The sequence below is a fragment of the Phoca vitulina genome, unplaced genomic scaffold (genome assembly GCF_004348235.1).
Source record: "Phoca vitulina isolate PV1807 unplaced genomic scaffold, GSC_HSeal_1.0 scaffold4, whole genome shotgun sequence".
Lineage (NCBI taxonomy): Eukaryota > Metazoa > Chordata > Mammalia > Carnivora > Phocidae > Phoca > Phoca vitulina.
The window spans coordinates 15488416-15513294 of NW_022589707.1; the positions used below are offsets into that span (position 1 = coordinate 15488416).

Here is a 24879-nt window from a genome sequence, read left to right on the forward strand (position 1 = left end):
AGCATAAGAAGGTTATAAATAATTTATGCATTGAAGTAACTTTTGATAAAAATAACATGTCAACATTGAGGAGGAGGCTCTTTTCTGTGTAAAACAGAATGAACAAAATCAAAAGGTGGAACGAACATTAATCATTTTAAGAAATACTGTTCTACTAAATGCTCCTTCTTGCTTAAAATAGATTAAATTGGAGCTTTGCGCAGTGGCAGTATCGTAGCCAATAAGATTTATCCGAGGCACGATTATTGCTAATTGAAAATAGATTAAATTGGGTTTGTCACCCAAATCCAGGAAAATCCTAATCAATATACTACCTCTAGAGTTGTAAGAAACAGATGCAAACCATACAGTTATGGTCTCAATACAAATGTGAGATATTGCCTACACAAAATAGATGCTTAAGAGCTTTCTAAATAGCTAGGAGACGCGAAATAAGATAATAATACATAACATTGTAATAGTCCCAAGATTGGCCCAATAGCCATATAAGTAATGATTTTGAGTCTTTAAATCAAATTCTAATTTTTAAAATGATGAATACATCCTTATTGTATAATCTTCTGTAAATAGAAGAATATATAGAAAAAGCGAAACTCTCCCCTTCACTCGCCTCCCAATCCTACTCCCCAACCCAAAAGACTGTTAATGGTTTGATGTCTATTCTTCCAGATCTTTTTTTATGTATTTAGATGCAGGGCTCTATCCCAGGGCCCTGGGATCATGACCTGAGCCGATGGCAGATGACCTGAGCCGATGGCAGATGCTTAACCAACTGAGCCACCCAGGCACCCCACTGTTACTATTTTTTAACAGCATTTTGTTATTTTTTTTTTAACCTGCAGCCATGCTTCTGTCCTTTGGTGGCAACAGTAAGAGTGAAGATCTCTTAGTCCCAAAGCAGTACCTTGTCTTTTAGGATGTAAGTTTATAAATAGCCAAAAAACAAACAAAAATATTGATGGAAATGCTAAATTTCAGTTAGGGGATTGTGAAAATAATGGTATTTTTTCCCTATCTATATTAGTTTCCTTGGTGTATTAGTTTTCTAGGGTTGCCAAAATACCACATACTGGGTAGCTTAAACGATAGAAATTTATTTTCTGGGGCGCCTGGGTGGCTCAGTCGGTGAAGCGTCTATCTTCAGCTCGGGTCATGATCCCAGGGTCCTGGGATCAAGTCCTGCGTTGGGCTCCCTGCTGAGCGGGAAGCCTGTTTCTCCCTCTCCCTCTGTTGCTCCCTCTGCTTGTGCTCTCTCTCTGTCAAATAAATAAAATCTTTAAAAAAAAAGAAAAGAAATTTATTTTCTTACAGTTCTGGAGGCTAGAAGTCAGAGATCAAGATGTCAGCAGGACTGGTTCCTTCTGGAGATTCTGGGTGAGAATCTGTTCCATGTCCCTTTCCTAGTTTCTGGTGGTTGCTCCCAATCCTTGGCTTCCAGCTGCATCAGCCCAATCTTATCACATGATGCTTTCCCTGTGCATCTCTGTGCCCAAATTTCCCTCTATATATAAGGACACCAGTCATATTGGATTTAGGGCGCACTCAAATCCAGTATGACCTCAACTGAATAACATCTGCAAAGACCTCATTTCCAAATTCATAGGTTCTAGGTAGACATGAATTTTGGTGGGGGGAGACAGTATTCAACCCAATATACTATCTAAGTTCACAGACTCCTGGTTTAATGGAATCTGTACTAAGTCTAAAAGAGAGAAATGATGAAAAATGCTAATGGTTTTTGTGTGAAATTACGGATTTTTTCTTCTCTCTATTTTCAGAATGTTCTAGAATATGATTTTATTACTTTTAGAATAAAAAATAAAGAAATCAGCATGTCCTTCATTTTTCTTTAACCATCTTCAGCTGACTGGGTGCAGGAACAGAGTGGTGGAGAGTTGAACTCAACTGGGATTGAAGTTTTGCCAGATGAGTACTATAAGGCAAGAGAGGTTCAAGGAAATTGAGAGAATATTCATGAAAATGTATTATTTTTAGCTTATTTACTTTGCTGTCAACTATATTCAATAGTAGAAAGAATAATATAATGAACCCCCATGAGTCCATCACCCAAATCCAACAATAAAAAACATTTTACAATCTTCTTTCATCTATTCCTCCACACACTTTCTCTTCAAGAATTTTTTTTTAAGATTTTATTTTTAAGTAATTTCTACACCCAACATGGGGCTCAAACTCACAACCTTGAGATCCAGAGTCATATGCTCCACGGACTGAGCCAGCCAGGCACCCTTCTCTTTAAGAATTTTAAAGCAAATCCCAGACATCATACCAGTTCACCCATAAATACTTTGCGATGTATCTCTAAGTCCTTTTTTTTAAAGGACTTTTAAAAACCATAATCACAATGCCTTTCTCACATATGACTAACAATAATGCTTCAATCTTAACTAATTCTCAGTCTATATTCAAATTTTGCAAAGAAATGATGATAATGATTGGCAATGAACTTAAGCTGGCTAGGGAGAGAAAGAATAAGGGAGGCTCTGGAGTTAGGGACCATGAAAATGTGGCTAGATCAATAGATTGAAGGTCCTGGCGGGTGGGCACATTATTGGAGTTAGAAGCCCACAGGGAGTGAACTGGAGGAATTGGGGGTAGTCCCACTTTCATTTGGGTCTATGGCTCAATCACAACAGTCTTCTTTTCCAGTTGATTAGATGAGACAAACTCCTTCCAATCTGATCTCTTTCCCACAATCTCATCTATTTTATCGCCAGCACCTGATAATCTCGGGAGACTCTGCAGACTAAATTAGGTCCTCCTTGTATACACTTGGTACTTCTTCGGAGCACTTCTAATCATAATCTCAAAACTATAGGAACACGTATTTGTTTGAGGTCTAACTCCATTAAGACCTGTCTCCTTTGTTCACTGCTGTCACTGCCAACGCCTAGCACAGCGTCAGTAGGGCACATTCCATAAATTCTTGTTGGGACAAAGGAGGGAGGATGTTCAATAATGCCAAATGCCAGACTTCTAAACCCACCTGTAACACGGTCTCTAAGAAAGCTTCTAAATTATTTACTCTTAAGTGACGGTCGCCATTTCTTCACTTGTAAAAGGATATAACTTAGGAGGGCCAGATCAGTTAATTAAGACTAAATTTGGCCCCTCATCCCTGTCGAATTTGGAGAAACTGCGCTCTAAAAATCCCTTATCAGCCCAAATACGATAGTACATAAAGAAAACGATTAACCTAGGTTTAAACACCAGGGCCTCCCGTGGTGGTTCGCCTCGTTCTAAAATGAGGTTTTACCTCGTTCTAAGATGGCCACGAAGGGTGGGCCCCGCGGTCAGCTTCTCTGAGTCGCGTGGGCAAACGCGCGGGACCGCGACTCAGAGGAGGATCTTAACCGCGCAGAACGGAAGTTCCTGAGCCTTCAAACCCGCGGGGAAGCAACTCGGCAATGGACCAAGATGGCGGCGCCCAGTGAGGGGCAAGCGTTTGCCGCGGGCGTTGAAAAGAATTGGGGTGCGGTTGTTCGCTCCCCAGAGGGGACTCCCCAAAAAGTCCGGCAGCTGATAGATGAGGGGATTGCCCCGGAGGAGGGAGGCGCGGAAGCGTGAGTTCGCGAGTCCACCCTGGGTCCGGCGCCGGCGGATTGGAGAGGATTTGGGGAACGCAGGCCTGGGGGGGGGGGGATCCCCTGGGTTGGCAACTCGGTTGGTGGGGTTGGCTACGTCAGGGGTTGTGAAAGAGAATGGGTTTACTACGTTTACTCGGCTTTAATCTTATCGGGATGTACTGCATTCCGTACCACGGGCGGATTTTTGCCACGAGACAGGTTTTAGAGGGAAGGAAAAAAAAGAGGACCGCTAACTGAATATGCACCTGACATCTTAGTTGGGTTTCTTAACCTTTTTTTGAGCCTTAGACACCTTTGGCAGCCGGGTAAAGCTTATGAACCCCTTCTCAGAATATTTTTAAGTGCATGAAGTAAATTACATAGGATTATAAAAAAAAACAATTACGTTGGAATGCAGTTATCAAGAGAGTAAAATTTAAAAAGTGATGCAGTGGGGTGCCTGGGTGGCTTAGTCGGTTAAGCGTCTGCCTTCCGCTGGGGTGGTGGTCCCAGAGTCTTGGGATCAAGCCCCGTATGGGGCTCCTTGTTCGGAGGGGAGCCTGCTTCTCCCTCTTCCTCTGCCCCTCCCCCTGGTTGTGCGCTCTCTCCCTCTCTCTCAAATAAAATCTTTTTTTAAAAAAGTGATGCAGTAACATGGTTCATTATTAAAGAGTTAATTAACATCTGGTAATGTCTGCTATCTACCATAATTCTGAAGTAATCATAAACATAAGTGATATTTCAAAACGTGTCAAAATAATGTGGTGACAAAATAGCTGATTTCCATTGGTGACAAATTCACAGGTACTGCTGATGCTACTATATTTTGTGGGGTTTTTTTTTATTACCTTCATTCATAATTGAAGGAAATGCTAAATTTCAGTTAGAGGTTAGTAAAATGTTACTTTTTTCTCATCCAAGTTTATGGATCCTCAATTTCTTTCAAGAACCACACTTCCCCTGAGGCTCTCTGATTCTCTGAGAAAGAGTCTTTGAGTTTATTTCTTTCGAGTTATAATAGTTGGTGTGACCCTATTTTTATTAAAATGACTTTTTTCCTCAGCAGTTCCTCCCTCTACCCCTCCCACACGCTGCTGAAATGCCTTTTGCTGAAAATAAGATAATTGTTTTGTTGGGTTTTTTCTCCCTGAATTTTTTTCATGAAATTGCCTGAAGATCTTTAATTTTTTTTTTTTTTTAAGATTTTATTTAGTTATGTGACAGAGAGAGCACAAGCAGGGGGCGTGGCAGGGAGAGGGAGAAGCAGGCTCCCCTCAGAGCAGAGAGCCCAATCCGGGGGGATCCCATGACTCTTAACCAACTGAGCCACCCAGGCACCCCTGGAGATCTTTACTTTGATTTGAATTTTCAAATTAGTTCTTTTTTGGGAGAGTGGATATCAAGAGTCGACCCAGGTAGAAATATCAAAATTATTTTCCCTGTGTTAAAAAGAGTTAAATTTCTAAGGTGGTTCAAATTGTCTAGTGCATAGAAGCCTTGAGTCTAATTTTGTGTTTACTTAAGTTGTGTGAAATACTATTGGAGAACAGTGCGTGAGCTAGAACAGTGTGCCAGTATAGGATTAGTAGGTATGGCCAAACTGTAAAGAGATTTGAATGCCAGACTGAAGAATTTGGATTCTATTTAGTAAGTATTGTGAAACCATTGATAATTTTAAGCAGAGGAATGACATAACAAATTATTTTTAGAAAGGTTAAAATCCAGCGTGGCGTGATTGATGCTATGATGTGCTGAGAAGTGAGATGCAAAATGTTTGGGCAAAGTGATGCTGTGGAAGGATTATCAAGAGTTCTGCCACTTTCTTTTAGGAAGGACACATCTGCCACATTCCAGTCAGTTAATGGGTCGCCCCAAGCAGAACAGCCGCCATTGGAATCTACAAGCAAAGAAGCCTTCTTTAGCAGAGTGGAAACATTTTCTATATCCTTTTTTATTAAGTCATGTGAGCTGCACTTTCTCCCTGCTCCTGCAACTGTTACTCCTCCACTTACTCTGATGTTTTAAATTTAAGAATTAAACTTGGTAAGGGGCGACTGGCTGGCCCAGTTGGTAGAGCACGTGACTCTTAATCTTAGGGTCGTGAGTTCAAGTCCCATGTTGGGCATGGAGCCTAGTTAAAATTTTTTTAATAAGTAGATTTGGTAAGAAATTTTATAGGAAAATTAGCATCAAAGAATGTTGTTCCTCAGGGGCGCCTGGGTGGCTCAGTCGTTAAGCGTCTGCCTTCGGCTCAGGTCATGGTCCCAGGGTCCTGGGATCGAGCCCCGCATCGGGCTCCCTGCTCTGCGGGAAGCCTGCTTCTCCCTCTCCCACTCCCCCTGCTTGTGTTCCCTCTCTGGCTGTCTTTCTCTCTGTCAAATAAATAAAATCTTTAAAAAAAAAAAAAAAAGAATGTTGTTCCTCAAAGGGATGTTTGAGATGACCTGACATCACTTCTTGACCTTTTGGCTAAGATCAAGTGTTGAGATGACCTGACCTTTTTTTTTTCCTGACCTTTCCTTTTCACAGAAGAAAACACTAAGAGCTTGAGAGGAGAAGAAATAATAACTAACACTTGTATGTAGCGTATTTTCACATATATTATCACATTTGATCTTCACCTTAAACCTATGAAAATAGGTATTATTATTATACTCATTTACAGAAGAGGAAACAGTTTCAGGTAGGTTATGTGACTTGCCTCTGGTCAACCTGCTAGCAAATGGCAGAGTCAGGATTACAGCATAAGGCTATTGGTACCCAAACCTAATGTTTTTTGAGACTGCCTACTACCCTTCCTGTCTCTTTCTAGACTTTCCTCTGTATATTACCTATTATTACATAACGAACTACACTACAACTTAGTGGATTAAAACAACCAACCACTTAGGTCACAATTTCTGTGGGTCAGGAATGTGGGCCCAGCTTGGTTGGGTCCTCTAGCTTAGGGTCTCTCATAGGCTACAGTCAAGGTGGCAGCTGACCTCCAAGTCATCTCCAGGCTCCCCTAGGAAAAGATGCACTTCCAAGCTCACTCACATGGCTATTGGATTGAGGGCTTCAAGTCTGTACTGGCTATTGGCTAGAGCCCTCCCTACGTTCCTTGCAACATGGGCCTCTCCACACGGACAGTTCACAGCATGGCAGCTGGCTTCCATCAGAGTGAGCAAGTGAAAGAGAGCAAGAAAGAAGCTAGACTCTTTTTGTGACCTAATCTCAGAGGTGACATCCTATCACTTTTGCCCTTTTCTATTCACTAGAGTGATTTTTTTTTAAATATAAAACAGGGGCGCCTGGGTGGCTCAGTCAAGCGTCTGCCTTCAGCTCAGGTCATGATCCCAGGGCCCTGGGATCGAGCCCCACTTCGGGCTCCCTGCTCCGTGGGAAGCCTGCCTCTCCCTCTCCCACTCCCCCTGCTTGTGTTCCCTCGCTCGCTGTGTCTCTGTCAAATAAATAAATAAAATCTTTAAAAAAAAATACATATATATATATATATATAAAACAATTATAGACTTGCAGACTTTGTTACACAGGTTATAAAGAACTTCCTTTCTGAGCTACTTATAAGTTGCCAAAGTGATGATACTCACTACCCCCAAATATTTCCTACAAACAAGGATTTTTTCCTGCATAACTGCAATGTGGCCATCAAAATCAGGAAATTTCACCTAATAAATTACTACCATCTAACGCTCAGACCCTAATCATTTCAACAGTTGTCCTAATAATATTCTTTATAACAAAAGGAGCCAGTTGAGATTCGTGTTTTTCCTTGAATTTCATGATCGTGATACTTTCGAAGATGACAGGCCAGTTGTTTTTCAGAGTGTACCTCAATTCACATCTGTCTGATGTTTCCTTATAGTTAGATTCAGGTAGTGTAGGAGCCTCCCAGAATGGTGCTGTGTCCTCACTGCATCTTGTCAGGTGGCACAATGATTTTGATTTATCCCTTTCCTGGCGATTCCTTTGATCACTTGATTCAGGGAGTGTCTGTCCATCTCTTCCATTGTAAAGTAACTCTCTTCTTTCTTTGTAATTAAAGTGTTTTGTGCAGAGGTGCTTTGAAACTATGCAAATATCCCATTCCTCATCAAACTTTATTAAGTAGTAATTTATTCATAGCAGCCTGGGCTGCTTTTTTTATTCAGTGGGTTATAATCCATTACTATCATGATATATTTTGATACTCCGGTTATCCCTGATTTGGTGAGTGGGGACCCCATGGAGATTTCTTTACACCCTACTTGGCTTCAACACCTCAAGGTGAGCAGCCCCTTTTTACCCACTTTGGGTTCTGACATCTGGCACTGAGCTGGCTCCCCTCACCCTCCTGGCTGTCCTCCTTGCTCACCATCTGATAGCTTTAGGAATAAATTGCTCAGGAAGAGGAAGGTATTTTAATCCTTCTGCTGCTCCTTGGACTAATTCCTGATTTTGCTGCAGTATTTAGAACCGTTTTCTTTGGGTCTTTTTGTTTTCATGGATATGAATTGATCACCACTTTGGATATGACAATCGTTTATTTAACACAGCTAGTTAAGTAATTCTATTACTTTTATTTTTATTTTATTTACTTATTTACTTACTATTTTTTTAAGTAGACTCCATGCCCACCTTGGAGCCCTTTAACGTTTATATCTAAATTCTGTTTTCTGGGGCGCCTGGGTGGCTCAGTTGGTTAAGCGACTGCCTTCGGCTCAGGTCATGATCCCGGAGTTCCGGGATCGAGTCCCGCATTGGGCTCCCTGCTTGGCGGGGAGTCTGCTTCTCCCTCTGACCCTACCCCCTCTTGTGCTCTCTCTCTCTCAAATAAATAAAAAAAGAACGGCTTTTAAAAAAATAAATAAATTCTGTTTTCTAGCCTTTAGGCCCTCTTTTGCTGATTTGGAATATTTTCAAATTCCCATATTTTAAACATAAAATACACAGGGCTTTGTAGAGAAAAAGTTAATAATTTTTGCCCCTCTGGTTATTATTCAAATGACTTTCATTATTCTGTGAAGTATGTGTGCTTTAAAAATAGTTTTTTCAAACTTTTCTTATTTCTTTTCCTCTTAATCTGTTTATTCCTGTATATATAAAAGAATGAGTTAAAGTTTTAATTTCGGACTTACTCATTTTAATATAATTGCAGCATTGTTTTTCTTAATGTGAATACTCTCTGAAATGGGCAGGTAAGCCCTCCGAGCTGTCTCCACTTGTCTGTGCAAAATACGGCTGGGTCACAGTTGAATGTGATATGCTCAAGTGCTCCAGCTGCCAGGCTTTTCTCTGTGCCAGTTTACAACCAGCTTTTGATTTTGACCGATGTAAGTATAAAGTACAAATTACATTTTCCTCCACGTTCACAGATATATTAGACCAGTTTTTCTAAAAAGACCAGTCACCTGTGTTTGATCAAAGAATGTGTACTGTTACATGGAGCAAGGTGAATTTGTGATCGTCTTCATCTTAATTATTAGCTTCAGTTACTACTTTTTTAAAAAACTAAGCTATTTTAGAGTGAACCTGACTTTATGCATTCTGGGAAACTAACAGCAGGGTATGTTTACTTTATGGTTCCAAAATGTATACTTAGACAAAGAGACAAGGCATTTTGATGAAGCCTGGTGCTTCGGAATGCCCTGCCTTGTAAGACATATTATCTCCTTTGTTATTGATCTTAGGATCTTGATTTAGAACTTGTTTTCTGAAAAATATTAAGATGATATAGTTGCTAATATTTTTATGGCCTTTAAAATTATCTTAGTCATTTTTATTTTTAATTCTGTCTATACTCTTAAAGGTTCTTGGCCATTCGATTTTAATCTATCTAGTGTTCTCTAAGGCATTACTCCCTATGTGGGTTTCAGATAAGGACCGATGTGCTGAGCTGAAGAAAGCCTTGTGCACCGCCCACGAGAAGTTCTGTTTCTGGCCAGACAGCCCCTCCCCAGGTACTCATTTCCAAGATATCCCATTTACCATCTCTTCTTTTAGTAATGTCTATTTCTTTGTGAAAATCTAGCCTTGGAGGTTTCTTTTCTTCCTTTCTATTTGTGCTTTTCAAGAAGAACTTACATTCATCCACTTGTTAGGTTATTACTTAACTTTATTACAGGCATTCAACATGCCAACAGCTTAGCCATGTATACATTATCCCACTTAATTCTCACAGGGGCCCTGGGAGCTAGATTCTCAACCCATTTTTGGGGGTGAGGAAACAGAGTCAGAGATCTTAAAACCAACTGGTGAGGAGGCAAAACTATGGTTTTATCTGATTTCAAACTCTCTGCTTTTCCCACCATAGCAAACAGTCCCATGTTCTCCCCAGGCTTCCTTTGGTGCACTAATGGTGGCAGTTAAATGGGGTTCGGTTGCTAAAGCAGACTCACAGGAAGCCAGATGAGAGTGATTACAAACATATAGTTTATCACAATGAAATGACACAATATAATAGAGCCCTGAAGCTAAAGACTGCCTGTATAAGGGCCTTGGCAGGGCGCACTCTCTTGCATCAGGTGACTTTGTGATTGTCTTCACTCTAATTATTAACTTCAGTCGTTACTTTTTTTTTTAGAACTAAGCTACTTTACAGTGAACCTGACTGTGTATTCTAGGAAACTAACATCAGGGTATGTTTTCTTTATGGTTCCAAAATAGATACTTAGGCTAAGAGACACAGGAGTTTTATGAAGCCTCACACTGTAGAATGCACTGCCTTATAAGATACATGATAGTGCCTTTGTTATTGATCTTAGGATCTTGATTTAGAGCTTGTTCTGTGAAAAATATTAAGATGATGCAGTTGCTAATATTCTCCTATCTTTTAAAGTTATTTTAGTTATTTTTAATCGTATCTGTACCCTTAAAGGCTCTTGGCCTTTAAGTGTTTGTATGCACAAAAAGCCCAAAATGTAGGAACAAGTGGGATTTTTTTAAAAAAAGATTTATTTACCCATTTTAGAGAGAGAGAGAGAGCGCGTGTCCATGAGTGGGGAGGGGGACAGAGGGAGAGAATCTTCAAGCAGACTCCCGCTGAGTACAGAGCGTGATACAGGGCTCGATCCCATGACCCTAAGATCATGACCTGAGCTGAAATCAAGAGTCAGACACTTAACTGACTGAGTCACCCAGCACCCCAGCAAGTGGGATTTTTAAATATTTTACTGGTTGGGGCACCTGGGTGGCATAGTCAGTTGGGCGTTGGACTCTTGGTTTTGGCTCAGGTTGTGATCTCAGGGTTGTGAGATTGAGCCCTGCATCAGGCTTAGCGCTCAGCACAGAGTATGCTTGAGATTCTCTCTCCCTCTGCCCATCCCCACCCCGCTCTCTCTCTCCCTCTCTCTAAATAAATAAATCTTTTTATAAATAAATAAATAGATATTTTACTGGTCACATAGGCATATTCTTGCTGGGTAACCAGCCTCCACAGCAGAGCCTTCCAGAAGGCTCACCAAGACCAGGTGCAAAACTTCATGCCTGACCAGACATTCGTGCCACGTAGGTCTAACTTTTATTTCAGTAGGACAGCTCAGGCCAACTCCAGGGTCACGGATGCCTGGAAATATTCCATGAATGACCACTAAGAGGAAAAAAGAGATTGAAAGTGGGGGCGCCTGGGTGGCTCAGTCAGTTGGGCATCTGCCTTTGGCTCAGGTCATGATCTCAGGGTCCTGGGATCGAACACCACCTAAGCAGGGAGTCTGCTTCTCCCTCTCCCTCTGCCCCTGCTCATGGTCTCTCTCTTGCTCACTCTCAAATAAATAAATAAAATCTTTAAAAAAGAGAGAGAGAGACTGAAAATGTCCATAGAGTGGCATTTACTGATAAGGGGAGATAGAAAGGGACTATTGAGGAATAACATTTTTAAAGTGAAGATGATGTGTAACAAGGAGTTGCTGCTCTTGGCCTGGCTATTTCACTGTGTAGTACAACTGAACTCAGTCCCACGAGGATGTGAATCCTTCTCCCAGTGTACCCAGTCCAGGTTTTTAGGATCTGCCCAGGACCCTGTTGGTGGTTCCCAGCTCTTATTATACACTCCGCTTTCTTGATCCACCTACTTGCAGACCTCTTAACTCCTATCCCGACTTTTCTTTTGAGCTTGACTTATTTTCAACTACCTTCTAAACATTTTCATGTAATGTCTTATTGTAGGTATCTGGAATTCAATATGTGCAAAACTGAAGTCTTCATTTTGTACCTAAACTTTACTTCTCTTATATTTTCTCCATCTTAAATGGTACTGACCTCCCCCCTAGTTGTCCTAGCCAGAAACCTGGATGTCACTTTAGATGCCCTTCCCTATCTATCATCACCACCTGGTCCTGTCCATTCTACTTCCTAAATAGATCTCAAATGTGACCTTTCAATTATACCACCCTTGGTTTGGTTCTTTCACATTCCAGAGACTTTAGTGTGAAGAGAGGAAGACCTACAACTATTTATGCTTTAATGCTTACATTTATTAAGCATATCTAATAAATACAATTTTGAAGGTAATTTTTTTCTAACATTTACCAACTAAATTAAATCCCCTTAAACATTTTAATTTATAATTATAATTTATAATTATTAATTTACTAGACTGATTATTTTGAACATATCAAACACTGAAGTAGACAAAATACATATGTTAATTATAAAACAAATTTTAACTTATGTTAAAACATTTTCATGGTGGGTTTAATTTCTTCTGTTTGCTCTTTTGCCTTCATCAATTTTTACTAGTATTTTCTTAGGATTGTAGGAATCAGACCAAACCCGAAATTGGAAAGTGACCAGAAAGGTGTTGGGACCTGGTTTTTTCTCCTAAGTTTTGTCAAACCTGAGCCACTGGTCATCAGAACATGTTTCCTTCTTATTGTTAAACCTCACTTGATTTTTTGTTTTATTTTTAATTTTTTATTTCTTAAAGGATTTTATTTATTTATTTATTTATTTTTAGAGAGAGGGCAGAGAGCAGGGGGAGGAGCAGAGGGAGGGGGAGAAGAAGGGGGAAAGAATCTCAAGCGGACTCCCCGCTGAGCCCAACTGGGGCTTGATCTCATGACCCTGAGATCATGACCTGAGCCGAAACCAAGATTTGGACACTCAACCCACTAAGCCACCCTGGCGCCCCTTCACTTGATTTTTTAAAATCCATACCTTTTTTGTTGATTGTAGTTTTTTTATAATTGGACTTTTCTAGTAAAATGATACATCTTTTTAAATTGATGGCATATGTCTTGACATATTTGGTTACTTGCAACAACTTTTAATAGTTTGAGAATATTGAATAATATTAGAGACCAAAATCTGGTTGCTGATGATACAATAAATGGTGAACAAAGTGCTGTTTTTACTTTTGTACCTCTTAATAACAAAACTAGAAAAGAGATTTTTTCTTTTTTTTTTTTAAGCATCCTTATGATTGAGGGATAATTGACATAAAATAAACCGCACGTATTTAGGTGTACAGTTTGGTAGGCAGACACTTAACAACTGAGCCACCCAGGCGCCCCCAAAAGCACACTTAAAAAAAGATTTTATTTAGGGGCACCTGGGTAGCTCAGTCAGTTAAGCGTCTACCTTCAGCTCAGGTCATGATCCTGGAGTCCCAGGATCAAGCCCCACCTCGGGCTGCCTAGATATGCTAAGTAAACCCTTGCTCCTCCGCTCTCCAAGACTACCATTAAGAAAAGTGTGCCCAGGGGCGCCTGGGTGGCTCAGTCATTAAGCGTCTGCCTTCGACTCAGGTCACGATCCCAGGGTCCTGGGATCCAGCCCCACATCGGGCACCCTGCTCCGCGGGAAGCCTGCTTCTCCCTCTCCCACTCCCCCTGCTTGTGTTCCCTCTCTCGCTGTGTCTCTCTCTGTTAAATAAATAAATAAATAAATAACTTAAAAAAAAAAAAACAACGTCTTTATTAACTAAAGTCCATAGTATACATTAGGGTTTACTCTGTGTTGTACATTCTGTGGATTTTGACAAATATATAATGACCCGTATCCACCATGACATTATCATATAGAAGTGCCTCACTGCCCTGAAAATCCCCTGTGCTCTCCCTATTCATCACTCACTCCTTCCCTCCCCCAGAATCCCTGGCAACCACTGATCATTTTACTGTCTCCATAGTTTTACTGTTTCCGGAATGTCATATAGTTAGAATCCCACAGCATGCAGCTTTTCAGACTGGCTTCTCTCACATAGCACTCTACATTTAAGGTTCCTCAGTGTCTTCTAGAGTTCATTTTCTTCATTGCCACAGTTTGATATTATTGCATTCTATTTCATTAAAATAACTGGGTTGTAAATTAGGTAAATGATAAACTGATTTCAGAACCTAAGAAGGGGTCATAGCTGTAGTTTTAAAACTATTGCCTAAAATACGATGTTAGGTTTTTGCTGGACACAAAGGGCCAGACAGCTTGATCCGTGTCTTAGGAGCTTAGGTATTGTCGGGAAAGAAAAGTCTACATACATGAGGTATTTAGTAACAAAAGGGTAACAACAAAACAAAAGTAAAGGATCTATAAGAAACTAGGAATTGAAGAATAGGAAGAACTTCCGAGTGCTGTAATAGAAACTCTGTAAAAGCAGGAGCTTTTGTCACTCACTGATCATGAGACCTGGGTATGTTACTTTTATATTCCTCAGATTCCTCATCTGTAAAATTTATATGATAATAATGTCTATCGTAAATTCAGTTAATTAACGTATAGCGTATTATTAGTTTCAGAGGTAGAGTTCAGTGATCATCAGTTGCATGTAACACCCAGTGCTCATGACATCATGTGCCCTCCTTACTGCCCGTCACTCATTACCCCATCCCCCCACCCCCAGTCATTAAGAGTTTTATAACATTGATGTTCCTTCTCTCCATTCTTCTGTCACTGGTATCTTACAGGGATTATTACCTTAAATCACTTTAATGTCTGCTAAGCTTATTTTTTTGCATCCCAACTGACCCCTTACAATCTCTACTCTAAACTATGCATGTTATCTATAATATCACTCTTTCAGTGGTCATGATCCTAGCATCCTGGGATCAAGTCCCGCATCGGTCTCCTTGCTCAGTGGGGAGCCTACTTCTCCCTCAGCCTGCCACTCCCCCCTGCTTGTGCGTGCTCTCTGTCTCTGACAAATAAATAAAATCTTAAAAAAAAAAAAATTATATGAAATTAAAAAAAAATCTTTAAGTAATTTCTCATCATATACATTAGTAAAGTCGTGGTCTAGTTACTCTCTACACTTTAACCCCACCTCCTACTCCTTTCCCCATAGGTAAACTTTGTTCCAGTCCTGTGAAGCTATTTAGAATTCCCCATCTGTGCCATTCCTTTGGGCCTTTGCTTTTACACACTGTTGTTGGTCTTCTAATTCAGCTTAGACTGACTGCTTCTGAGAAACCCTTCTTGAGAATCTTCTTTTTTTGAATATTATCACAAAAATATCATTACAGCCCCATCAAAATAAGTCAGTAATTCTTAATACCTTCAAATATTTTATCAATTTTATCAGTACCTATCCCCCATTGTTTTACACACATCTTTTATTTTTTACAATTTGCACCACATGATCTTCCAGTGTACTTTGTCCACAGATCGATTTGGAATGTTGCCATTGGATGAACCTGCTGTTCTTGTTAGTGAATTCCTAGATCGTTTTCAAAGCCTTTGTCACTTGGACCTCCAGCTTCCTTCCCTGAGGCCAGAGGACTTGAAAACTATGGTGAGTTTTTCTTGGCTAGCCTACAGTGGCCTTCAGTTGTCACTACCATTTGTACGTGAAGCATCTCTTTAAGTGACAGAGGATTCAGATTGCTATGAAGAGAACTAGTTGTTTGTCCCTCAACTGACCTTTTCTAATCTCCACCAGAAGGGCAGCTATTGAGAGTTTAAGTAAATGGGTTCCATTGAAACTTCTAGATAGGATTCTTTAAATGGCACACATTCAGGGTGCCTGGGTGGCTCAGTTGGCTGAGCGACTGCCTTCGGCTCAGGTCATGATCCTGGAGTCCTGGGATCGAGTCCCGCATCGGGCTCCCTGCTCAGCAGGGAGTCTGCTTCTCCCTCTGACCTTCCCCCCTCTCATGTGCTCTCTCTCTCTCATTCTCTCAAATAAATAAATCTTTAAATGGCACACATTCAATTTTATCTTGATTTGTTACTTAAACTATTTAACAGAAGATACTGAAATGTGCCTTTATATGGTTTATTGCATATCATTTCCCAAAGAAAATACTACAGGAGAAGTTAGAAACTCCCTTCTCCCCTGTGAATAGATATTAGAAATGCTCTGAAACTGAATATCTAGTACTTTGTACTTTGAAACTGAATATCTGTACTTGGAAACTGAATATCTAGTGTCCCATTTCATCACCCTGTAGACACTCCAAAGACAAGCTTTACTGTAGGAAATAGGAGCTATTATTTTGTTTCTTCAAGTTGAGAGGCTGTTTGGATTTTAACCAAAGTTTAACTTCTGTGCCTATATTATTTTTTATTTATTTATTTAAGATTATTTATTTATTTTAGAAAGAGAGCATGAGGGGAGGGGCAGAGGGAGAAGGAGAGAGAGATTCCCAAGCAGACTCCATGCTAAGCACAGAGTCCAACATAGGGCTTGATTTCACGACCCCAAGATCATGCCCCAAGCCAAAACCAAGAGTCAGACACTCAACCAACTGTGCTACCCAGGCACCCCAACTCTGTGCCTATTTTAAATGTCCCTTGTCCCTAGCCAAGGCAGCTTTTTTGTTCACCTTGTCAGCTCTTTATTATTCTTAGAACAAAAATAAAGACCTTGGCAAGCTCTCTTGTTCTGTCAAGAAGTAAATTCAGTGTCAGGTTAAGATATAAATAGTAATCTGTTTTTATCACTTGGGTTTTGAAGTTTGCAAGTTTCAGAGAAAATCTGCATTGGTAAATTGAAAACAAAGTAGAACTAAGAAAAGATTTGGTAGTTCTAGGAAAACTGCTACCTTTCTCAATCAGCAGATGCAGCGCATTTCAGAAAGCTTCTGTCTAAAACCTTAGCCCTGTCCTAGAAGTGAACCTTCCATAATGAAGAGAATTGTCTTCATGTTTGGGATTTTCTTTCATGATTTTGCCTTGTACCCTCTAGATACATCCTCATATGTGATTTTTGTGGTTGGAAATTTCAGTCTGTGACCTTGGTTCCTTTGTAGTGCTTGACAGAAGACAAGATCAGTCTTCTTCTGCACCTACTTGAAGATGAACTTGATCACCGAACTGATGAGAGAAAAACTGCAAGCAAATTAGGCTCAGACATCCAAGTCCACGTCACTGCCTGTGTTCTCTCTCTGTGCGGCTGGGCGTGCAGGTTAGTCAGTGAATTTGCAGGGGGACGTGAACTCTGACAACATCATACACTGGTATACATCAGTCACTAATAGGATTGGAGATCCCATGGTGTTTCCTGTCAGAAAAACAGACAAAACCTGAGGGAGTGGCAAGCGGATGGTAAGAATCACTAACAAAACCAGAATTCGAACTCAGGAATTCTTGGACACACCTGAACTTTGTTTTTTGTTTTTTGTTTTTTTACTATCACTTCCCAGCTGAGAATCTGTGCTCTTGGAAACAGTGAAGCTCCTTTCTGTTTATAGAAAGGAAGAAAAATCAGTTGAATTTATAAAAACTACCAAAGGAAACGCCAGCTGGAGTCCTCAGGCCCCCATGTTGGTGTTTCCATTCTAGCTGCTCAATTTGGCATAGACTCCCTCTGAGATAAAAAACTGTTGGAACGGGGGCATCTGGCTGGTTCAGTCGGTGGAGCACTGACTCTTATCTCAGGGTTGTGAGTTCAAGCCCCCCGCTGGATATAGAGATACTTAAAAATAAAATCTTTTTTTTTTTTTTTTTAGAGTTTATTTATTTATTTGACAGAGACAGACACAGCAAGAGAGGGAACACAAGCACAGGGAGTGGAAGAGGGAGAAGCAGGCCTCCCACCAAGCAGGGAGCCCAATGCGGGGCTCGATCCTAGGACCCTGGGACCATGACCCGAGCCGAAGGCAGACGCCCAACGACTGAGCCACCCAGGCACCCCTAAAAATAAAATCTTAAAAAAAAAGAAAGAAAACTGTTGGAACCAATCTAGATTTACTTTAAATATACTTTCTTTGATAGATTAAGGAATATTTTTCATTGAAAAGGAAAAAGTTTCAAAAGGAATAGGAGAAATTTATAAAACATAACCCTTAAGATAGTCTTGCTTTAGAGGTTACACCAAGACCCTTAGATCTTTCTATAGGAACTTTGTGAGAGATGATGGAGTTGGGGGCCTGAGATGACATTCCCAGTCCACTGGACTGTTCCAAAGATTTGTTTGATGAGATAAAGCGTTCTCATGAATGATTACACTTAGTCCCTTGGAAATGTTACCCTTTGAGGAAACTTTCTTTTCTGTTCCTGCCTAGTTCTTCTTTGGAACCCATGCAGCTCTCCCTGATAACCTGTTCACAGTGTATGAGGAAAGTGGGGCTCTGGGGCTTCCAGCAGATTGAGTCATCCCTGATGGACCTGGATGCATCCTTTGGCCTGACCAGCTCCCCCATCCCAGGCGCTGAGGGGAAGCCAGAGCGCTTCCCTCTTGTGCCTGAGTCTCCTCGGAGGATGATGACCCGGAGCCAGGATGCTACATGTTCCCCTGGCTCAGAGCAGGTATGGACTTAATTGGCTTGCTTGGGGTGGCCTTTTTAAAAAGCAGCATTCTTGCCAAAAGTGTTGTGGTGGAAAAGTTGGAGATGACCTTAGGTGGGTAAGCTTCACTTCTGACCACATTGACCAGAATACCGCCTTGTTTTTATTCGCCAGTTGCAATGCAGAAGCTATATTCGTGATTTTGTATAAAAATCTATTATTTTTTTCGAGAGTTTAGTTTTGTCGATGGTTCAGAAAGTAAATTCTTAGAGTTTAAACTGTAAAGCATTAGCTTTCACCTGCTTCTAGAAAACTTTCTTCTGACCATTGTCCTTTATGTCATTGGTGTACTTCTGTTACCTCTTCTTTCCTTCAGGCTGAAAGGAGCCCAGGTCCCATTGTCTCCCGAACTCGGAGCTGGGACTCTTCCAGTCCCATTGACCGTTCTGAGCCAGAGGCTGCTAGCCCCACGACCAGAACTCGGCCCGTGACCCGCAGTATGGGGACAGGAGACGGCACTGGCCTGGAGGTGCCGTCTAGCCCTCTCCGGAGAGCCAAACGAGCTCGCCTCTGCTCTTCCAGCAGCTCGGTGAGTCCACCTATGTGTAGAAGCCCCTGAGCGCCACGGGCAGCACAGCACGCCAGGCCCTCACCGTGTAGCCCGGGGAAGCAGGCATGAGCCCTTCCCGGGTCCTGTGACTCTAAGTAGGTAATGTCAGTAAGTTTCAGGATGGGACACTTGGGTGCCATATCTTTGCAATGGATTCTGGAGAGCTAGTAAGTATTTCAGGCCCATGGGGATGGCAGTGAGATCAGGGGGACCGACCTGATCAGGTACTGTTGGTTTAACACGAAGGGAATGAAAGTATTTATAAAGAGAGTGGGCATGACGTAGACAGTGTTTAAAGGAGAACGTCAGACTGGAAATGTGGGCACTTGTGAGATTCTGGTTGGGACAGCTCCTAGCGGTGCCTCCCTGAATTGACGTGGCACCCGCCCTTCATCAGCACTATTTCTCTTCCCCCTCTCAGGACACATCTTCCCGAAGCTTCTTTGACCCTGCCTCTCAGCATAGAGACTGGTGCCCTTGGGTAAATGTCCCACTTGGCAAGGAAACCGGGGAGCATGGTGGAACGGAGGTAGACACCAGGGGCCCCGCAGAGCCAGGCTGGAAGGCCGTGCTGAACATCCTCTTGGCCCACAAGCAGTCCAGCCAGCCGGCCGAAACAGACCACACGGTGAGATAAGCTGCTGCCTGCGGGGTGCAGCCCTTGCTGTTCATGGGATGAGGAGCAGGGGCGGGTCCTATAATTAGCACCCAGCCTGCCCTCAGCGCTCAGAAGTCAAGTTAGACAGAGTCAGGTTTCGTCCCAGAGAATCGGCGTGGAACTAATTTCAGTCTTCCTGCAGTTGCTTAGCATTTGGCCTTCCCTCAAATTCTGGTAAATTCTTTGTCATCTTAACTAAAATGACTCAAAGTAGAGAAGGAGTACCAAAACAGAAATAGAGGGGAGGCAGCTGCTCCGGCCCCATGTTGCAGAACGGCTGCTTTTTCTGTCAGTTGCTGTCACTTGCATTTGGAGCCTGGCCAGTTAACTTAGCTGTCTGGAGCCCTGTACTCTGACCCCCGGATGACAATTTCATTCCGCACGGTGGGCACGTTACTTTGCTCTGTTCCACAGCCCCAGGCTTGGGCACTGAGCCTCGGCTAGCCGTTGCAGTCATGATCTCCGCTGCTTGCAAAGTGTGGGTAAATGCAAATCCACCGTGACAGCTGAGAAAACAAGTGTTTACTCTGTGTAAAGGGGGGAAGTGATAGGAGGGTGGGCAATAAGGAATCATGGAAACTGGGTTCTCTTTCCTTTGCTGGCTTCTTCCCAAATCTGCCTTACAGCATTTCATGAATAGAGTAATGTCTGACCCCCGTGCCCTCCAAGGACAAAGTAAAATAATACTCTCCAGTTGATGTTTACAAGAAGCGCTCCCAGGTTTGTGTGATTCTGCTGGAGAGAACCGTAGCGTTGCTAAAAGCCCAGGAATGTACATTTGTACCCTTAGTAAGCAATGCAAATGAAGGAAGGCTTCTCAAGTTTTTCCACAGGAAAAAAAAAATCCTCATTTTTCCAATTTAAAAACTTTTGAAAATATGTAAAGCTATCTGAGGACAAATGTCTCCACCTATATTCTCTGCCCAGATCTTCCTGAAATAGAGTCTTACTGACTGCCCTCTGTCACTGTCTTACTAACAAGAAATCCCACCAGGGTTCTTGTGGGGTTTTTTGTTTTGGTGGTTTTTTTGTTTTGTTTTGTTTTTGTTTTTGTAGTGGGAGAAGTTGGCCTCCTAATTGGCCCTGGGTTCCAGGACTTTTGAGGTCCTTTTTGGTGGTTTGTCTTAACCTTCCCACAGCTGCTATGACTGGGAAGTTCAGAGCTTAATGAGGCTGGATAAAGGATCTTGATGTTAGAAAAAAGTTTATGTTATTTTTTTCAACCAGAGTTTCTTTTAACTTTGTCACTCTATTCACTGAATTCCCCTCCATCATTAGTAAGAGCTCAGAGTCTCCCCACCCCCGCCCCCAGACTTTTATTTTATTGAGACACTCATCCACAAAGAGGGTAAGAAGACAGTGAAAATGTCCTCTGATGTCCGAAAGTGGAGGTAACTTTATGGATTATCTTGCTCGGTGATTATTTATATTCTCACTGAGACCCTGTGCTCTTCACCGTGACTCTCACAGAGAGAACCAAGTGTTCTGATTCCCTGAGAACTTTTATCTTTTAGTGAATTGCTTTGTCTCCCTGTCACACCATTTCTCAGAATCTCAGATCACTTCATAGGCACGACCAAGTGGCAGTGAGAGTCTTCCTATTATTAGCTCTGCAGGCTATAAATGAAGCTGAGAAGGCCAGGGTCGTCATTTAACTTTGTTTCACCCCTTGGTCGTGGGTTATACTGTTAACCCCGGCGAGGCATTCCGTGAATGTGAATCCTTGTTCACAAGAAATAATGCACTGGGGCCAATTCAGCATCACCAGTGGAAACCAGTGCAACACGTGTGCTGCACTAATGGTGGGGCCCAAGTGTCCACCTCACACACAAAGATTAGGACAGACGCAGATACTTGGGGGAGGACACGAGCCACGGGTAACAGGCTCAGAGTGCGTTAGCGGGCGTGTAACTGTAGAACGCGGGCGTCTTGATTTTTAGTCCGGTTTTAGGTGTATATGATGTATACAATAGAAAGTAATAATATAAAGTTAGCTTGTTTTTCTCAGTCCTAGACCTATCTAGATCACTGTGGGAGAAATCCACAGACCAAGCCTTAAAGCTGTTACCCCACCCTTCGTCTTTATAAAAGAATTGAATCTCTAATAATGAGCTTTTCTACCTATAGAGTCTGTCTGAGAAATCAAGGAAGGTATTCCGAATATTCCGGCAGTGGGAATCTTTATGCTCCTCCTGAAGATTTTCCAGCCCTTCCTGGAGAGAAGCGGAATGAAGGACTTTGAGAAATAAAGTCTGAATTCCTTTTTGGTCAGCGGATGCTAAGTTTTTCTCCGTTCTGGTTTAATCACAAGGAGCCCCTGTCCTTCCAAAAGGCAATGAATGTCACTGTCTGCGTCGGACTGAGGGGGAGCCTGTCTCCAGGCGGGGTGTGGGCAGGTGAAGTACAGCAAGCCTGCTTCTGTTAAAGGAGTGTGGCGTTACTCAAACAGATGGAAGACCGAGGACTTGAGCACTTTTACTCTCTTTCAGTACGGGGCAGTGTTTTGAGGACTCTTACATCCCGGGAGTATGACAGCGTGTATTAATAAAATACTTGTTAAATTTCTTACTGCTGGAGAACTGTGTTCCTTCTTGCCTCCTGGGCTGATACAAACAAGGCAGACACTGAGAAAACTTGAGCAGAGCACTAAACAAAATCTAAATTTCAGTTTGCAGATTGGCTGCAAAGCCTGACATTTTTTACTTGTGATTCTAGTCGAAGAGGTATTTCTTTTTTTTCTTTTTTTGGAGGTGGGGGAAGGGGAGAGAGAATCTCAAGCAGACAACACGCTGACCACGGAGTCCTACGCGGGGCTCGATCTCACGACCCTAAGATCGTGACCTGAGCCGAAATCAAGAGTCAGATGCTTAACTGACTGAGCCACCCAGGCGTCCCCCAAAGAGGTATTTGTGAACGAGAGGGTGTTCGTCATGTCACCAGGAGATCTCCCAGTGTGTTGTAATGAATGGCAGGCTGATAATGTTCACTTCAGCAGTAACAGAATGAGAGCCTCTAATAAGGGAGGAAGGTCCTTGAGGAGAGACCCCTCTCCATGTGCCTTCTGTACACGGCTCCCCTGAGTGGGGCTCCCCAAGGCCCCTTGACTGCTGGTGGGGAGCATCAGTGTCTGTGGTAGAGAAGATGGACCCTGACCCGTCCCATCTAAATAAGACTGCCCACAGATAATAGAGCCAGAAAGGCTAGAAAGTACTGTCTGAAATGTCATTTTCTTTTAGTAACTGTGTTTGGTTGGGTTTCTGATTCACTTCTTTTATACTGAAATATTTTAAAGAAAATAATAGACATCATAATATTCTACCCATGCCAAACTTCAGTTTCCATCTCTTAACAAAATACATTTTTTCTGTATTCTTCACCCAACAAAAATGAATGATCCCTTAACATCATCTAGTACCCGGTCCACAGACAAAATTCCTAAGTATTCCAAGATGTTCTCTACATTTGATTTATCCAAACCAGGTCCAATTCAAGATCATAGGTTGCATAAATCCCTTTAGTCTGAAGGACAGTCCCTTTTTTTTTAATGCATGTCAGATTTTTAAATTTGTCATTTTTCAGTCCTTATTTTTAAAAGGGTAAATCATGTTGATATCACTCCTAAATCAATCCTCTATCGGATGAGGCCAGTAGAGCTGTTCCCAGGTTATTTTTGTAGGGGTGCTCTTTTCCCTTTGGCATGAGTGTTCATTGTCAGTCTCCATGGTCCCCTTAGAGGTTGACTGGTGGGCAGCTCTCTGACATTCACAGAAATGAGACTTTGGGCCCAGGGTGGAAGCTTTTTGCTCACTGGTGACTAAGTGAGTTTGGAGTCCGCCGTCTAGAAGCTCATATCCTCTAGGTCACCACTTTAGGAATGGTGTAGAACCATTAACACAAGGTGCTCAAAAGGACTACAACCTAATTCCAGGTTATAATAATGTGGGTAAGTTTTTTAAAGTCTACTGCAATTTTTAATGTATACCTCCCTCCAAGGAAAGTATTCACATTTCTTTTAAAATAGGCAAAGCTCCACAAGCTTGTTTTGTGTGCGTGTGTTTGTGTGTTTGTGTTTAAAGTATAAATGGAAGCAGATTGCAATAGACTCGGTGTAATTCAAGGAACAGTCTCTTCCATGTGGGAGGCACTGTGTAAGCCCTTGTATAATGCAAACATAATCACTGCCTGTTTCTGCCCTCCAGAAGTTTATCATCCAGGCTGGAAGACATATCTATACAGAAATGTTGCACAAGAATGCTCAATACTCTGGGAGAAGCATAAAAGAAGAATTGAGGGGCACCTTGCTGGCTCAGTTGGTAGAGTGTGCGACTCTGTTTTTGCTTTTTTTTTTTAAGATTTATTTATTTGAGAGAGAGATAGCACGAGTGGGAGGGGCAGAGAGAAAATCTCAAGCACACTCCCTGCTGAGCGGGGGAGCCCGATGTGGGGCTGGATCTCACAACCCTGAGATCATGACCTGAGCTGAAACAAAGTCAGACGCTCAACCAACCAAGCCACCCAGGTGCCCCAAGCGTGTGACTCTTGATCTCAGGGTTGTGAGTGCAAGTCCCATATAGGGTGTAGAGCTTATTTAAAAAAATTTGTTTGGGGGGAAAAAAAAAAGCAAATTCTCATGTATGGAATTGGAGAGAACTTCCAGAAAGGTATAGATTTGAGCTGGACTTGGAGATGAGTAGGACATGTAGGCTCTGTGAGAACTGGGACCTTGTCCATCTTTTCTTTTTTTTTAAGTAAACTCTACCCCCAACTTGGGGCTCGAATTCATGACCCCTAAGTCAAGAGTAACATGTTCTACTTACTGAGCCAGCCAGGCACCACATTGTCTATCTTGTTTAGACAGCACTTGAAATTGCCTGGCACACAGTAGACAATGAAATAAGGACATTTGAGGCTGAAGGAATGTTGTGAGCAAATGAGCAGAATTTCCTATGTTCCTGAAAGAGCAGGTATTCTGCTGTGGCCTGTGCACTGAGGAGTAGAATAGAGAGGGTAAGAGAACAGAAGTCGGGCCAGATTGGAGTCTCTGTTCTGCTGAGGAGTGTGGTCTTGATTCTGCGGGAAAAGGGAAACTTGAAGAGTTTTTGAGCAGGGAAATAGCAGGGAAATGACATTTGTACTCAGGAAGATCATTGTGGTGTGTGTTGATAGCACATTAGGGGAGACAGGAAGGCTCTAAGGGAGGTGTGATGGCAGGGACAATGGATGACTTGACAGAAAAGTCATTGACAACTTCGGCGTGAACAGTCTGGGCGTGAGGAAGGGGAAGGAATCAAGGGCGACCTCGAGGTCTGTGGCCAGCCATGCCAGATCAAGAACCCAGGAGAGGAGGGAACACGATAGTTGTATTTTTAACATTTTGAGTTCAGTAT

At 42.1% G+C, this 24879-nt stretch overlaps 1 protein-coding gene and 1 pseudogene across 2 annotated transcripts; both read left to right on the forward strand.

The window, feature by feature from the left end:
• The first annotated feature begins 191 nt into the window (after positions 1 to 191).
• On the forward strand, positions 192 to 324 carry LOC116631198 (annotated as a pseudogene).
• Positions 325 to 3413: 3089 nt separating this feature from the next.
• ZC3HC1 (zinc finger C3HC-type containing 1) lies at positions 3414 to 22060 on the forward strand. 2 transcript variants are annotated; one of them, XM_032401575.1, is made up of 10 exons: positions 3414 to 3584; positions 5417 to 5528; positions 8749 to 8899; positions 9443 to 9526; positions 15161 to 15288; positions 16748 to 16902; positions 18002 to 18245; positions 18601 to 18813; positions 19256 to 19462; positions 21620 to 22060. In XM_032401575.1, exons 1-10 carry the CDS (start codon positions 3439 to 3441, stop codon positions 21686 to 21688), a joined length of 1509 nt encoding a protein of 502 aa, XP_032257466.1. In that variant the 5' UTR covers positions 3414 to 3438; the 3' UTR covers positions 21689 to 22060. The 2 variants fall into 2 exon arrangements, with proteins under 2 accessions (XP_032257466.1, XP_032257467.1); XM_032401576.1 differs by lacking the exon at positions 19256 to 19462.
• Positions 22061 to 24879: the final 2819 nt, after the last annotated feature.